Genomic DNA, 17,778 nt, shown 5'->3' with positions numbered 1-17,778 from the left:
GAATGGCGTGAACCCGGGAGGCGGAGCTTGCAGCGAGCCGAGATTGCGCCACTGCACTCCAGCCTGGGTGACAGAGCAAGACTCCGTCTCAAAAAAAAAAAAAAGAAAAAAAAAAAGAAAATACTTGGAATATTTCTGGAATTATTTTATCAATAATTGTTTCTGCCCTGTCAGGTCAATATGAGGCTTTCGAATAACTTGCCTATATTTTTCCCTTAATTGTATTGATATCTCTTAATGCAGTGGTGAATAAATCTTGTTCAATTATCACTTTGCAAAAACTATAGTATAACAATGGTATACTTATCTGAAAATTATATTTCTAAAAACTCCATGTTGAATATAGTTATGAAATTGGAAATAAGAAAAAATGACTTATAGTAAGGAAAATAAGATTGCATAGTACTCAAGCATAGACTCTTTTTTTCCCGTTTTTTTAGAGACAGGGTCTCATTTAGGATCTCCTTTTGTCCCCCATACTGGAGTGCAGTGGCATAATCATAGTGCACTGAAGCCTTAACCTCAAGGCTGGGCTCAAGTGATCCTCCCACCTCAGCCTCCCAAGTAGCTGGGACTACAGGCTTACACCACCGTTTTTTTTTGTAGAGACAGTGTCTTGCTATGTTGCCCAGGCTGGTCTCAACCCTTGGCTTCAAGCAGTCTTCCTCCCTCAGCCTCTCAAAGCACTGGGATTACAGGCATGAGCCACCATGCCTGGCTTTACACACTTTTTTATTATATATGATTTTATATATATATATATATAAACTCACCAGTTTAAAACTTTAGTGTCTTCCCAAAGCACTTAAAATAAAATCTTACTATTCTAGTCCTACATGATCAGGCTTCTGCTTTTCTTTCTGACTCATCATATACCATCTTCCTCTCATTCATTATACACCAGCAACACAGGCCTTTCTGCATCTGGAATGTACCAAGCCCAGGATCTACTTGCTGTTCCTGGATGTTCTCCCTAGATCTTTGCACAGCTGACTCCCTGTGACCATTCAGGACTCAGCAAACATCGCATCCCAGAGAGGCCTTCTTGACCACTTCTACTATGTAGCAGTCCCTCCACTCCACCCTACCATCACTGTCAATCAGTTTGCCTTCTTTTCTTTTCTTTATGGTATTATTGCTCTCTAAAGTGATCTTGTAAGCATTTGGACTTATTTATTGTGTACGTTCATTGTTTGTGGGAACCTTTTCTGTCTTGTTCACTGCTAAATCCCCTGGCACACAGTAGATAGTCAAATATTCATTGAATGAATGAGTTTTCTAGATACATCAGTGAATTTATAGGAAAAACTTCAGTTCCTTTTGAGGCCAGATGAACAAGGCATTCAATTTGAATCAACTTGTAAGGAAAATCTTTTAAACAACCGAAAATTACATCACCATGTATTCCTAGGAAAAGTGGTAGGTCACTGATAATGACCTTGGAGGAAAAGCAGTGTTGTTTGGGCTTCCTGTTCCCTTTTGAGTCAAGATTTCATAAAGTGAAACTTTCTTTTTATTTAAAGTGGTATAAGACCAGGCATGGTGGCTCACGCCTGTAATCCCAACACTTTGGGAGGCCTAGGTGGGCAGATCACCTGAGGTCAGGAGTTCGAAGCCAGCCTGGCCAACATGGCGAAACTCTGCCTCTACTAAAAATACAAAAAATTAGCCGGGCGTGGTGGTGGGCACCTGTAATCCTAGCTACTTGGGAAGCTGAGGCAGGAGAATCGCTTGAACCTGGGAGGCAGAGGTTATAGTGAGCTGAGATCGCGCCATTGCACTCCAGCCTGGGCAACAGAGCAAGACTCTGTCTCAAAAAAATAAAAAATAAAAATAATAATAAATAAGATGGTATAAATTTTGGAAATACCAGAAATACTCATAGTAAGATATAAGAGCATAGAAATTGTTCCAAAGAAGTCTTACTTATGGATTCTTTTATGGGATCATCTTAAAGTGAAATTGTCCTAAAAAGAAGTTCTTCTAACAGTAAGTAATTTATACCCCTTGGATAAGGTCTAACATGGCATTTTAATTTCAGAATATATTTTACGACACCCTGCTCAGCTGTTGAAATCCAGTTATTATTACTTCTTCCAAATACCATGGTTCCCAGAATTTATGTTCTCGATAAATGATTTCAAGGTAAGCCAAACAAATCAAACAAATAATGTATTATTATTATTATTAATGAAAAATATTTTAAAGTCCACATTTAAGAATAATGAAAAATGAAAGGAAATTATTATAACTTAAATGATTTTAAGAACTTACCTATAGTCTTGCTTATTTTCATAGTCTCTGTTTATGTATTTAAATACCTGGCTGTTCTTCAATTTTTTGTGAGACTGTGCCCCTATAGGCATACCCCTTTCTAGAGAACATCTCATGGGGAGATGAGGGAATACAAATGTCAGGTTTAATAGCAGCAGAAGTAGAAGACTTTGGGGTTAAAAAAAAAAAGCCCTAAACAAAGTAAACATGCAGATATTAGTGTCGCACGTACACTGACACCAGTAGTGTAGTATCTTGGAAATATCTTGGAAAGTATCTTGGAAATTTATTAAATTCTTTATTAAATTCTTCTTTTTTATTTTTATTTTTTTGTTTTGCTTGGTTTTTGAGACAGGAATTCGCTTTGTCACCCAGGCTGGAGTGCAGCTCACTGCAGCCTCAACCTCCCAGGCTCAAGCAATCCTCTCCCACCTCAGCCTCCCAAGTAGTTGGGACTACAGGCATGTGCCACCATGCCCCGCTAGTTTTTGTATTTTTTATAGAGACTGGGTTTTACCATGTTGCCCAGGCTGGTCTGAAACTCCTGGCCTCAAGCGATCCTCCCACCTCAGCTTCCCAAAGTGCTGGGATTACAGGCATGAGCCACCACTCCCGGCATAAATGCTTCTTACATGTCCAACATGGTGTTAGATACTGGTGAGATTTTTAAAAGGCATAAGATAATTTTACCTGTAAATAATTCTATGTATAACTGTGATGGGATAAGAACTTAAAAAAAAAAACCCAATGCCACTATCAAACCTAACGGAATAAATGACAACCCATTAATATCATTTAATACCCATTCAAATTTCATTAACTGTCATAACTGTCTTGATATACTTCATTTGTTTGAATCAGGAACCAAAGTCTATACCTTGTATTTAGTTGTTATGGTTTTTAAAATGTATAATAGTGCCTTCTTTCTTTTCTTATTTTTGTTTAATATCACTTATTTATTGAAGAAATTTGCCCTGAGGAAAGATCCATATTTTGGATTTGGCTGATTGCTTCATCATGGTGGTATTTAACTTGTTCCTCTAACACTTGTTTTTCCTACTTCATAGGTATTGGTGATCTAGAGGCTTGATTAAATTTTAATTTGAAAAGGATACTTAATAGATGGTGCTGTGTATTTCCTAACTCATCCCATCAGGGAAGTGCATGATACCTACTTGGTCCAGTTTTACTAATGCTAACAGTGATCAGTGGGCTCATGAGTTATCAGCCTATCCAAAATTTCCTAACATCCTTCCACCAAATTAATTTTAGTATACATTAGTGATCATAGCCTAGGCCTATTATTTCATTAGGGTATGAAAAATGGTTATTTTCTAATTTTAGAATTCTTTCTGCTTTTAATTGAAATTCTGCTATAAAGAATTTTTCCACATCTACTATTTATTCTGAAATATAGTTCACACAAGAATGGCAGGATATATGCTCATTCTTTTTCTTTTTACAAACAACTTTTAGAGTAATGAATATATATTTGATATATATCAATCAGTTAGAGTCATTATTCTTTTGGATGCCCAAATTATCCCACAATAGGCATCAAATGAGGCATCCCTTCAGGTTGGCTCTTGTGGCTTTTTGACATAATCCCTTTAGTCAGTGATAGCTTGCCTCCTCAATGCCCTGGGCTTATCTTTTATTTCCTGCCCAGAAGGGGAATTAGTCATTTATCCAAGGAACTCTTGAGCTGGGCCTTATAGAATATGAATAGGCAACAAGAAGACAGGATGCTTTTTATAAAAATACAGTGTGCAGGGGGGATTAGAAGGGAAGAATATAGAAAAAATAAAGCCAGGAAAGCAGAAATGCATAGAATATGTATGTATAAACAATGAGATCTCAAACTTGGCTAGAGCAGAAATTAGGAGTTGTCACCGCACAATGACCACCATCCCCTTTCCAAAGCCAAAGACTTAGCTTATTATTAGATAACAAAAAAGTTTTAATTATTGTTTTCTCACTTAAATTAGGTTTTGAAACATCTGTTTACCAGTCACAGCACTGGCATTGGAAGAAAAGGATGCCAATTAACAACAGAGGATCTTGAAGCTTATATTTATGTCTTTTCTCAGCCTGGAGCATTAAGTGGCCCAATTAACCATTACCGAAATATCTTCAGGTCAGTATAATTTCTTTTTAGTTAAATGAAAATATTTCAGTCTGATCCTAAAGGGACAATATTTTATTTTTAAGGTTAGCTTCACCACTTATTCAAAGACTCAAATAAGGTATTTTAATTTTTTTAGTAAGTTGCATAATCTTTTTATGGACAATTTTAAACTTATGGAAAAGTAGACGGAGTAATGTAACAAATCGTCCATGTAGCTGTCACTTGTTTTATCCATAACTCCATCAACTTATTCTCTCCTTTTAGATTATTTGGAATAGATGTATATTTTTAATTCTTTTTAAATGATGATTTATTTATTCAAGAAATATTTATTAACCACTATGTTCTGGGCTGTGTTAGTTACTCAGAACATAGTAATGAGCAAAACTAGATAAGGTCTCTGATCTCACAAAACTTGTAGCCTAATAGGGAAAACAGACATTAAGCAAATAACCACAGTAATGAGTGAATAGTTATAAACTAACAGAAAGGCTTTGAAAGAAAGAGATGAGAACCGAGGAAATGATGTGAGACCAAATAAGTGAAGGATGAGTTAGGTATTGACTAAACAAGATTGAGGACAGGGGGACTGGCATTCCAGAAAAAGGAAACAGCAGGTACCAAAGCCCTGTGGGAAGATGGAAGAGGGTTGTAGCTTCAAGCAACAGAATTAGGGATTCTTGGCTGGAGCACAGAAAGTAAGGGTGAGAAGAGCATTATGAGGCTGGGTCCAAGAGGTGGGTAAGTAGACCATATGAAGGATGTAAAAGCCATGAATGTGAAGCCAGTGAATGAGAATCTCAAGCAGAAAAGAAAAACAACCTACATGTGTATTTGAATAAGTTCAATGTGGCCATAGTGCAGAGAATATATTGGAGAATTTTCAGAGTAAATGTGGGAAAACTGCAGCAGTCCAGGCTAGAGATGATGGTAACTTGAACAACTAGTCTGAAAACAGTGGAGATGGAGAGAGTGGGCAGATTTAAGAGATACTTAAGAGGTAAAATTGACAGGGGTTGGCAATGGGTTGGAGGGGGAATGAGAAGAGAGGTATCAAATATAGCTCCTGGATTTCTGGCATGTACAACAGTATGGATAAGCATGCCATTTACTGAGACAGGAAACACTAGAATGGGACTAGTTTTTATGGGAAAGTCATGAATTTTATTGATCTTAGGCTAGTTGACTTTTGGGTGATACCATAGATATTCAAATACACAGTTGGATAGTAGGGTCTGGAAATCAGAGGAGAGATTCTGGGATGAAGATATGTAAGATCTGGGAGTCATTGACGTAGAGACAAGCTTTGGTTTTAGAACATGTTGTCTGGGGAGAAAGTATAGCGTGAAAGATGAGACATGGACATTTGTCAGTTTGGGTCTGTACTTAGGGAAAAAAACAAGATTCCATTTCTCTTAAGAATTAGGAGCCACAGCTGGCCTTGAATTTGAGGTTTAGGGATTTGAATTTGTGCTACCTCCATGATTCTGGAATTCTCAGGGCAGAAATTATGTGTTAACATGCCTTAGGCTGTTAACATTCCCTAGGAAGCCTGGCAGAAACAAAGACAAAACTTCTCTAGGATACATCTCAATTCAGGCCTCACAATATTCCCACAGATGAAGTCCCCTAAAGATTAGTTCATAATCCAAATTTAAAAATATCAACCTGGGCCATGCCTATAATCTCTGCACTTTGGGAGGCTGAGGTGGACAGATCACCTGAGGTCAGGAGTTCGAGACCAGCCTGGCCAACATGGCGAAACCATGTCTCTACTAAAAATACAAAAATTAGCTGGGTGTGGTGGCACATGCCTGTAATCCTAGCTACTCAGAGGCTGAGGTAGGAGAATCACTTGAACTTGGGAGGCGGAGGTTGCAGTGAACCGAGATCACACCACCGCACTCCAGCCTGGGTGACAGAGAGAGACTCCATCTCAAAAAAAAAAAAAAAAAATTAACCTACTATTAATAGCAGTCAGAATACAATTGCAGCCAAACTCCTACAACTTTCAAATACTAGAACTAACAGGGACTATAAAGTATGTTTAAATAATTAAACATAAGAAAGAATAAAAAATATGAGAAAAGAATAAGGTAATATCAAGACAGGCTGGAAAGAGCTGAAAAAGAACTTCTAGAAAATGAAAAATATGGTCATTGAAATCTAGAAGTCTATAGATGAGTTAAATTGCAGATCAGACAAGCCAAAGAGAATTACAAATTGAAAGATAAATCCCCCCAAATTACCCAGAATGTAGCTTAGAGAGATAATGAAGTAAAAATGTAAAAAGCAAGTTGTAATTTATATGGAGGATAGAATTAGAAATTGCATATGTATATATATGCTAATAATTTTTTGTGATAAAATAATAGAACTAGAATAGTATTATTTTCAAACCAGTAGAGGGGAACAAGAAAATGATCAATTAAAAACTGTCAATAAAAAAATTTAAAACTATCAAAAAGGCAGAAAGGGAGAAAAAGAAGCAAAGCAGGGTAAATAGAAAGCACAAACTAAAATGACAAAACAATTTCAATATGTCAGCATGCACAACTAGCATTTATATATTAATATTGCCAGTTACAAAACAGAGAATATCAGATTGGATTTTTAAAAGAATCCATCTATATGGTGTTTGCACAGTTACAATTAAAGCACAAGGACACAAAATGGTTGAAAGTAAGAGATGGAAAGTTACACCAGGTATTGATTTAAATAAAACAGAATCTTTCAAACTCTGTGGAATCCAAAGGGAGTCACGAGATTATATGAATGAGGGAAGAAGAGGTAAATCCAAATCTTTTTTTGAATAACAAGAACAAACTTATATACATATATCTTTGGCAAAACCGAGATGTTAATTTAAATGGTCTTTGTAGGTAACAGTTTATCAAACAAGGCAATGATTAGAAAGGCAGATAGATTGCAGAGGCTACAGGTTATATTTTATAGGATATAGCAACAATGTCTGAAGTTCACGTCTTGTTTTTTGTTTTTTGTTTTTTTTTTACAAATAACATTTGTAAAGAGAAAATAGCATGGCACATTTTCAAACAAGTCTTTTTTTATATTCAAGAAAAAATATTTAAAATCTTAATTTTGGATAGGAGACAAGAATGACAGTTTTCAAACATGTTCTCAATTTATCTTTTTATCAGCACTTGCTTTGAGTTGTAGAACAGTGCATTGTAAGTATCTATAAGGAAAGAGGGAAAATATTCTCATCTTTCTGAGATTCTTTTACTAATAGTTGTTTATTAGGAGGACTTGTATTCCCAAGAGAAATCACTGGAATCCTGTTAATTAGCAGAGAGAGAGAGAGAAAGAAAAAAAAAAGAATGAGAGCGAGCAGGCTTATCAACTTCAAAACAGTTTTATCAAGGCAAAAGATGGAGTTTTAAACTGTTGGTTGTAGGTTAAATCTAGTTGGGGGAAAGTTACATTAGACCTCTAGAAGCTCTCTGACCCCTCTCTGAGCAATTCTTTACATAGATAAGCAAAGCTGAGTATATCATTAAAAACAGGGCTATGTAATGCACATTAAGACTACAAATAAGGTATAGTACATTATAGTCAGGCATGAAAATAGCCCTCATTTATTACCCTAAGCCTCCTTGGGACTATGTCCTCATCCAAAGACTTGCCAAAATTTGGACCTGAGGAACCAGGATGAACTGGGAATAAGACTAGCTATAGGACCTGTACTGCAAAAAGATAATTCTAAACATATAACAAAGCATCAGATAATAAAGCAAAATGTGACAGTCTTACAAGAAAAAATGGACAGATCCATAATTACTGTAGGATATTTTAACCCACCTTTCTCTGAAGTTGATCGATCAAGCAGAAACAAATTAACAAGGATATAGAAGATTTGAACAACTCTATTAATATCTTTGATCTGATGAAAAATTTTACAACTCTGCACCTAACAATTAGAAAAATACACATTCTTTTCTTTTTTTTTTTTTAAATAGTGGTGAGGTGTCACTATGTTGCGCAGGCTGGTCTCCAACTCCTGGGCTTAAGTGATCCTCCCACCTCAGCCTCCCAAAGTGCTGAGATTACAGGTGTGAGCCACTGTACCCAGCCTATTCAAATATGTAAAGAATATTACAAATATTGATTACCTACTGGACTACAAAGCAAATCTTAACCAATACCAAAAAAATTACATAGATTATTTTCTCTGAACACATTACAGTAGAAATCAGTAACAATAGCAACAAACTTTTAGAAAACTTCATATATTCAGAAATTTGACTTCTGAATAACTCTGGGTAAAAAATCTATGGAAATTAGTAAAAACTTAGAAAAAATGATATTTCATAACATGAGGAGTAGTTAAAACAATACTTAGGAAGAAATATATAGCTTTAAAGGCTATATTAGAAAAGAAGATTGAAAATCAGTGAGATAAGAGTTCAACTTAAGAAGTTAGAAAAAGAACATGTAAACAAAAATAAATTAGAAGACAAATAATTTAAATTACATATATAAAGCAAAAATTAATACAATAAAAAACAAAGACACAATAGAGATAAGTGGCAAAACCAAAAACCGATTATTTGAAGACTACTAAGATAGATAAACTATTGGCAAGAATGGTTAAGAAAAAACAGAAGGCACAAATAAACAAAGTTAGGAACCAGAAAGCAGTAAAAAAAATAACTATTAATATAAATATAACAGACATTAAGGTATAAATGTTTAAGTTAACAAATTTTAGAACTTTGACAAAATGGGCAATTTTTAAGAAAAACATAACTTATCCAAAACTACTCATGAAGAATTCAAAAACATGAAAAGACTTATAGCAAACCAATATGAATTTAAAGCATATCTATAATAACACACATAGACATTACAAATACACACCCATACATAGAAGCCTAGATGGTTTTACAGGTGAGTTTGTTTTTTTTTTTGAGACGGAGTCTTGCTCTGCCATCCGGACTGGAGTGCAGTTGTGCAGTCTCAGCTCACTGCAACCTCCGCCTCCCGGGTTCAAGTGATTCTCCTGCCTCAGCCTCCCAAGTAGCTTGGATTACAGGTGTGTACCACCGCGTCTGGCTAATTTTTGTATTTTTAGTAGAGACAGGTTTTCACCATGTTGGCCAGGCTGGTCTCAGAACTCTTGACCTCAGCCTCCCAAAATGCTGGGATTACAGGCGTGAGCCACCAGCACCCAGCCTACAGGTAAGTTTTACCACAGAAAATCCCACTGTTAAATACTCTTTCAGATATTATAAAAGGAAGATATGTTTCAGCTCATCTTCTGAGGCTAATATAACTTTCATACCAAAACAAGGATTGAATAAGACAGGCAAATTATAGGTCAATTTAAGTTATAAACATAGATCCACACATTCAAAATAAAATCAAAATGAATTCAGCATGCATTAAAAAATTAAACCAAGGATGAGTTAGCATTAAAAATCCATTAATTAGGCTGGGTGCAGTGGCTCACGCTGTAATCCCAGCATTTTGGAAGGCCGAGGTGGGCGGATCACCTGACTTCGGGAGTTCAATACCAGTCTGACCAACACGGAGAAACTTCATCTCTACTAAAAATACAAAATTAGCCAGGCGTGGTGATGCATGCCTGTAATCCCAGCTACTCGGGAGGCTGAGGCAGGAGAATCACCTGAAGCTGGGAGGCGGAGGTTGCAGTGAGCCAAGGTCGCGCCATTGCACTCCAGCCTGGGGAACAAGAGCGAAACTCCGGCTCAAAAAAAAAAAAAAAAAAAAATCCATTAATTTAATTACTGCATTAACAGATTAAAGGGGAAAATATGACCAGCTAAATAAATTAAGAAAAAGCGTTTAATAAAATTTAACACACATTCATGCAACAATTCTTAGTAATCCAGAAATAGAGGAGAAAGGAGTGGACCTCAGAGAGGTGGGATAAGCCTGCATCTGCTGAAGGGATATTTCTGGGAAACTGACCTTTGCTTTACTCAATTGTCCCAGAAAAAAAAAAATAATAATAAAACCTCAAGGGTGTTTTGCACTGGTTATTTGCACCTGGAGAGCTGGCAGGCACAGAAGATTCTTCAGGAGTTGGGGCCAAGGAGATACAAAACCTCTATTAAAATGGTAAAATACTTGCTTTGTATTACAAAGTAAGTAATACATTTATAGTACTCTCCACAGTTGTATTTCCATGGGAAACTTTGGAGGGCCTGGAAAGTTCTACTGGTATCTGAGAGAGTAATATATTGTCTCCTGCTTTATGGAGTCATCTTTGTAAATTTCTTTTTCCTTTGTCATTAAACTTTATATTCTCTGTGTCAGTTGGTGTCTTTCTGTTAATCATATTACGGTTCCATTACCACAACAATGAAGAAGGGAACTTCGTCTACCAAAAACCTATAGTAAACATCATTTTGTTTACTATAGCATTTCTTTCAAAAATAAAGCATTTCTTTCAAAAATAAAGAATAAACTCGAGGGGCCAGGCGCAGTGGCTCACGCCTGGAACCCCAGCACTTTGGGAGGCCAAGGCAGGTGGATCGCATGAGGCCAGGAGTCCGAGACCAGCCTGGCCAACATAGCGAAACCCAGTCTCTACTAAAAATACAAAAAATTAGCTGAGTGTGGTGGTGCGCGCCTGTAATCCCAGCTATTCTGGAGGTTGAGGCATGAGAATCGCTTGAACCCAGGAGGCAGAGATTGCAGTGAGCCCAGATCCGTCACTGCACTCCAGCCTCCGCGATAGAGCAAGACCCCGTCTCAAAAAAAAAAAAAAAAAAAAGATAAACTTGACTACTATAACTGCTTCTATTCACCACTATATTATGTCTTAGCCAGCATGTAAGATAAGGAAAAAAAAATGAGAATTGGGGAAGGAAGAAATAATAATTCATAGATAATGTGTTTATATATCTAAAAAAAACCAGGAGAATCTACAGAAAAATTATCAAAATTAAAACAGCTCAGCAAAGTTGATATATAAAAGTTCAAGATACAAAATTATGGTTTCACAAACCAACAACCATTATAAAACATTTATTTCTTAAACAGATGCACCTGCAAATGCAACAAAAAATTCTAAGGCATATAGGAATGACTCTAACAAAAGATGACCTTTATGCATTATCAAAATTTATTCTAAGACATTAAAGAATATGGGCTTAGAGCAGCGGCTATTTACCAACCAGTGGAGAAGTATTTTTTCTTTCTTTTTTTTTTTTTTTTTTTGAGACAGGGTCTCGCTTTGTTGTTGCTCAGACTGGAGTGCAGTGGCATGATCACAGTTCACTCCAGCCTCGAACTCCTGGCCTCAAAGGACACCATCTCAAAGTGTTGGGATAACAGGTATGAGCCACCCTGCCCCGCCGAGAAGTATTTTAATAATTTCACAATTGATACAGACTTGCTGGTATAAACTACTGAAAACCAGCTCTGGTTTATCATGTTCATGGGTGGAAAACTGCAATATCATAAAGTTATTGGGACCAGGTACAGTGACTCATGCCTGTAATCCCAGCACTTTGGGAGGCGGAGGTGGGAGGATTGCTGGAAGCCAGGGGTTAGAGACTAGCCTGCAATACAGCAAGACCATGTGTCTAGAAAAAAAATATATTTTTTTAATTAGCCAGGTGTTGTGGCATGCCTCTGCAGTCCCAGCTACTCAGGAGGTTCAGGTGGAAGGATCACTTGAGCACAGGAATTCAAGGCTGCATTGAGCTATGATGCTGCCAGTGCACTCCAGCCTGGGTGACACAGCAAGACCCTGTCTCAAAAAAAAAAGTTTTTTAATTAATAATTTAAAAATAAAAAAATAAAATTATTGGATCCTCCCCAAATTATTCTATAAACTTAATGCAACTTCAGTGAAAACCATAAGAAAGTTTTTAAATGAAATTTGACAAGCTGATTTTAAAATTTATATGGGAGAATGGCCAAGATTATTTTAAAGAAAAGAATAGGTAGCCGGATGCGGTGGCTCACGTATGTAATCCCAGCACTTTGGGAGGCCGAAGTGGGTGGATCACATGAGGCCAGGAGTTCAAGACCAGCCTGGCCAACATGGCAAAACCCTGTCTCTACTAAAAATACAAAAAATTAGCTGGACTTGGTGGTGCACACCTGTAATCCCAACTACTTGAATGGCTGAGGCACGAGAATCACTTGAGGTTGCAGTGAGCCAAGATGCCACTGCACTCTAGCCTAGGTGACAGAGTAAGAGCCTGCCTCAAAAAAAAAAAAAAAAAAAAAGAATAGGGTGAATAGCTCTATTAGATATCAAGACTTATAATAAAGCTATAAAATAAATAAAGTATGGTATTCACTCTGGGATGGACAAATTGATTAACGAAACAGCGAAGAAAGCCCCAAAACAGAACCACATATGTGGGAACTTGGTATGACAGAGATGGCATTTTAAACCAGTGGTGAAGATTCAATAAATTTTGTTGGACTAATTGGATATGCATGTAGAATAAAACTAAATTAGGTCCCTGTATTTTATTTTACCAAACAAAAAATAAGCTTCAGGCATTGGGTATTCATGGACATAAAGATGGGCACAATAGACAATGGGACTCCAAAATGGTGGAGGGAGGGAGGGCAGCAAGGGTTGAAAAACTTCCTATTGGGAACTATGTTCATTATTTGGGCGACAGGATCAATAGAAGCCCAAACCTCAGCATCATACAATATACCCATGTAACAAACCACACGTGTACCCCCTGAATCTAAAATAATAGAATAAAGTAAAACAAAAATAAGCTTTAGGGAAATAAAAACCCAAATGTGATAATAAAACTTTAAGATGTCTAGAAAATAAAACTTTCATGACCTCATGTGGGAACGATTTCTTAAATAAAGCACAATAGCTCTCAAACTGTGAAGACTGATACATTTGATTATATTAATATTTAAAAATATATGTCAAAAGACATAAAATGATGAGCAACCTTAGGTGGGGAGAAGTTATTTGCAATACACAATTTTGAATTAATATCTAGAGTTTATAAAGAGTACCTCTAAATTAATATAAAAAAAGTAGCTCAATCAAAAAATGGATAAAGGATATGAGAAAGCAATTCACAGAAAAGGAATCTAACAGCCAATAAACACATGAAAGATGCTGAACCCTAATGGTAGTCAGATATAGAACATAAGTATTACTGCTTGTAAGAGAGATACGAAGTAACAGTGGCATAAACAAGATAGAATTTCTTTCTCTCACAAGTAAAAGTCTAGGCTGGTGTGGTTTTGCTCCATGAAATAATCACAGCTATGCTATTCTTTGGTCAGAAGCCTTGGTGCTTTCTGTTTTGTTGTTCTGTTATACATAGGGTGTCGCCCTTGTCTGTGTGGTCCATGGTGGCTTACCACTACATCTGCATTTGTCTGTGGGAAGTGGGAAGGGTCAGAGAGGGCATGCTGGGCACACATTACATTCTCACCTAGCAATAGGAAGTCTAGGAATTCTGGATGGCCAATTGTCCTGCTGAACCTTGGATTTTTTAAATACTATAGCGGAAGCAAAGAAGTTTTGTGGAGCAGTATCTAGCACATCAGGTAAGTGAAAATGTTTCACACTCATTTGATTGGAAAAAAATTAACCAATTGAGAACATGTTGGCAGTGAAGTAGAGGAAAGGGAATTCTTACATGCCGCTTGTAGAGCATACAATCAGTTGGCAAAACAGTTTGACAATATCAAGTAAGGTTGAGGATGTGTATACTCTGAAAAGCAGTTCTATTTCTGGGGATGTACTGTAAGGAAACTCTTGTACATGTGCATAAGTGGATGTGTACAAGAATGAATTTGGTTATTATTTGAATTATCAAAATAATTGGAAATTTAAAAATGTCTATTAACAGAAAAATGGATCAATTGCAGTATAGTCATATAATGGAATTCTATATAGGAATGAAAATGAGTGAAGTAGAACTTCATGTATCATTGATGCAGGGCAGGCAAGCCCCAAAATTGGGGCTTTGCCTAGAAGGGTTCTTGGCTTTGCCCAGGAAGATTCAAGGGCAAGCTGGTGGTGTTAGACAGCAACTTTTATTGAAGCAGCAGCGTACTGCAGCGGCAGAGGTACTCCTCCTTACAGAGCAGGTCTAACCCATAGGTAGTGTGCCCAGAGTGGCAGCTCAGGGGCAGTTCTGCATTCATATTTATACCCACTTTTAATTACATGCAAGTTAAGGGACACGTAATTTCTAATTTTCTAACTTCTAAATTTCTAGAAAAGGGGTGGTAACTTCTGGGTGTTGCCACAGCAATGGTAAACTGTCATGGCACTGGTGGGCATGTCATATAGAGAAGTGCTTTTGGCGCCTCTTACCTGTTTCAGCCAGTCTTCAATCTGGTCCAGAGTCGAGTCCCACCTCCTACTTCATCATCATCAATGAATAAATCTTAAAAATATATTAAGGCACAAAAACAAGTTGTAAAATGATATGTAGAGTATGATACCATTTATATATACAGTTTAAATGCATCCAAAACGCCTTTATATATTTGTAGAAATGCATGTACTATTGTTGGGTATTTGGGGGGAATCTGACAAATAGTGCCTCTTTTTGCTGCCCAATATTTGAACCAGTTGGGAAATCAAATGGGTCAGCAGATAAAAAATAAAATATCATCTTAATTACTGATTACTTTATTTCATATGTAACATATTTAATGTGAAATTTAGTAATTTGAAACCTCAGGGCTAGAGAATATGCTTTTCTTCTGTTTTCTGGAAACACCTCTCTTTTATCTCTATTTTGATCTGGTGAAGAGTTTATATTTCTCTTTGCTCTTTGACTAATGGTCTTTTAAAACTCCTCTTACTTTACTAATTCAATTATTCTGTGCACCAATATTGCTAAACCATGCAGATAACTGTTAGAAAATGGTTCGGTTTTGAACATTATTGTGCTCTAGAATGTAAGTGGCTTTAAAGTTTGTGTTCTTTTTTTTTTTTTTAAGACGGAGTTTGCCCTGTTCCCCAGACTGGAGTGCAATGGTGCGATCTTGGCTCATTGCAACCTCTGCCTTCTGGGTTCAAGCGATTCTCCTGCCTCAGCCTCCCAAGTAGCTGGGATTACAGGCGTAAGCCACCACACTCGGCTAATTTTTGCATTTTTAATAGAGACAGGGTTTCACCATGTTGGCCAGGCTGGTCTCGAACTCCTGACCTCAGGCGATCTGCCCACCTTGGCTTCCCTAAGTGCTGGGGCATGTGAGCCACCATGCCCAGATCTAAAGTTTGTATTCTAACCCATCAGTTAGTAAGTATAGAATACATTTTTCTGTCAATTTACCCATTTACAAAGAACTTAATTTTTAGGAGGATTACAACCGAATAGTGGCTACTTGCATGGTGTCAGAAATTAAGTCCATGGTGGGCATGTGTAATATCCTGCTGTCAACTCCGAATTGCCTCAAATCAGGCTTTTTTATTTACTAGTAAAAATGTGACTCAGTGCTAAACAGTTAGATGTTCATTTTCATTCTTAATCAATAGGTGTATAGTTAATACCATCAACTTTTCTGAAAAACAGTAACAGAAGATGTCAAAAGCTTTAAAAATATTTGTTCCCTTAAGCTCAGGAATTCTACTTCTAGGCTGTAGCTCAAAGGGGTGATCAGAAATGCCAAGAAAAATCTGGGCATAAAATGCTTATTACAGCATAATTTAAAACAAGGAGAAATACCACAAAACCTAAATATTCAATTATAGGGGAATAGTCAAGTCATTTATGAGTTATGCCATAAACTAGTATCTTTTACAATTATTTTTGAAAAATGTTATGAAATTAGAAAATTCTTGATATCATTTAATGTGAAACTTGCATACATGTACTGTGTATAAATTGTCTATATTGCATTATATTTACAGTATGGTTTCAAGAATATGCATGGAAAATGCCAAAATATTACCCTTTTGATAATGGAATTATAAATGATTTTATTTTTGTTCTTTATATTTTTCTGTACTTAAGAAAGTATAGGCCATGTGTGCTGGCTCATGCCTGTAATCCCAGCATTTTGGGAGGCCGAGATGGGAGGATCGCTTGAAGCCAGGAGTTTGAGACCAGCCTGGTCAAAATAGCAAGACCCTATCTCAAATTAATTTTAAAAACATATATATACACAACAAAAACTTTGTTTTAAAAAATAATCTTCTTGCAAAATATAGTATCATGTAATATTAAAGCTCAGTTCAAATATATTTTTTTGAGTTTTCAGCTCCAATTTTCACATAAAATGCATCAGATTATCTAAGAACAATTTAAAATAAAGCTAAACACTAATATAAATAGTTTAAATCTCTCTTTCATTACACCATTCAGTAATTCTGGTATCCTTTTGAAACAAATTACTCCTCATAGTGATGAATTTCCTATTTAACTTACAGCTTTTATTATACATTTCACTAGCCTCATCCAATTTAAATTTTATTGGACCTTTTCTTAAATAGCCTTTTAAATATTTTATAGTAAATGTTGATTACTTAATGCATTGTTTCTCAATCACTCTTTCATTATCACTTTCCTAAGGAGCCTTTTTAGACTTTTTTTTTTCCCTAATCACCCCCACCCTGTGAAATTTTAATATCTGTTTATGTACTGTATGTATATCCATGCTTTATTTATGCAAAGGGTAAGATTTTTTTCACCCTCCCAAGAACACAATTTTCACCCTTTTAGAGGCAAGATTGCCCACTTCGATAATGAACGGCCTAATGGGGCACTATAGGAAAATGTCATTTTAACTTTGACAGTGAATCTCAAGCCCATGTATTTTGTTTTTATAGCTGCCTGCCTCTCAAACATCACATGGTGACCACTCCAACACTACTACTGTGGGGAGAGAATGACGCATTCATGGAGGTTGAGATGGCTGAAGTCACAAAGATTTATGTTAAAAACTATTTCAGGCTAACTATTTTGTCAGAAGCCAGTCATTGGCTTCAGCAAGACCAACCTGACATAGTGAACAAATTGATATGGACATTTCTAAAAGAAGAAACAAGAAAAAAAGATTGACTTTTCTTTATCTTCTATGAAGGGTCTGTAATGAAATCTCTAAATAATTTTTAAAAATTGTTCATCAACTTCTTTATGTTTTATTAGAAAAAGCCTGTTTTAATGTGCTTTATCATAAATAAATATCCTGACAAATGGTATTGAAAAAAATCTGAGATCATGTGAACATGTAATACAATGTTGATTTTCTTCTGGTGTATTTTGCACAGACAAGCATCTGCCTTAAAATATATACACTTGTACAAAAAGGAAGTTTGCAGTAAGTGGTTCCATTTTGATTTCTTGCTTTTTTTTACTCTGTTAACATATGGTGCCTTTTACAAATGTATATTAAAGATTAGCTGTGCCACATTATAAGGCAAA

General features: G+C 36.2%; 1 protein-coding gene across 2 annotated transcripts in view; it reads left to right on the top strand.

Annotated features, from left to right (window-relative positions):
- EPHX4 (epoxide hydrolase 4) overlaps positions 1 to 17,778 on the top strand; it is a 36,784-nt gene extending 19,006 nt beyond the window's left edge. Inside the window, exons 5-8 of one of the 2 annotated variants that reach the window (XM_032155366.2) lie at positions 2,042 to 2,145; positions 4,263 to 4,411; positions 13,901 to 13,942; positions 17,184 to 17,241. In XM_032155366.2, the coding sequence (XP_032011257.1) occupies positions 2,042 to 2,145; positions 4,263 to 4,411; positions 13,901 to 13,934 (287 nt within the window). In that variant the 3' untranslated portion in view covers positions 13,935 to 13,942; positions 17,184 to 17,241. Of the gene's footprint in view, positions 1 to 2,041; positions 2,146 to 4,262; positions 4,412 to 13,900; positions 13,943 to 17,183 lie in introns of both variants that reach the window. The other variant, XM_032155365.2, reaches the window with a different exon arrangement.

Source organism: Hylobates moloch, unplaced genomic scaffold (assembly GCF_009828535.3).
Source record: "Hylobates moloch isolate HMO894 unplaced genomic scaffold, HMol_V3 SCAFFOLD_5, whole genome shotgun sequence".
In the NCBI taxonomy this organism is placed as follows: Eukaryota; Metazoa; Chordata; class Mammalia; order Primates; family Hylobatidae; genus Hylobates; species Hylobates moloch.
This window is presented reverse-complemented; position numbering and strand designations above follow the sequence as displayed.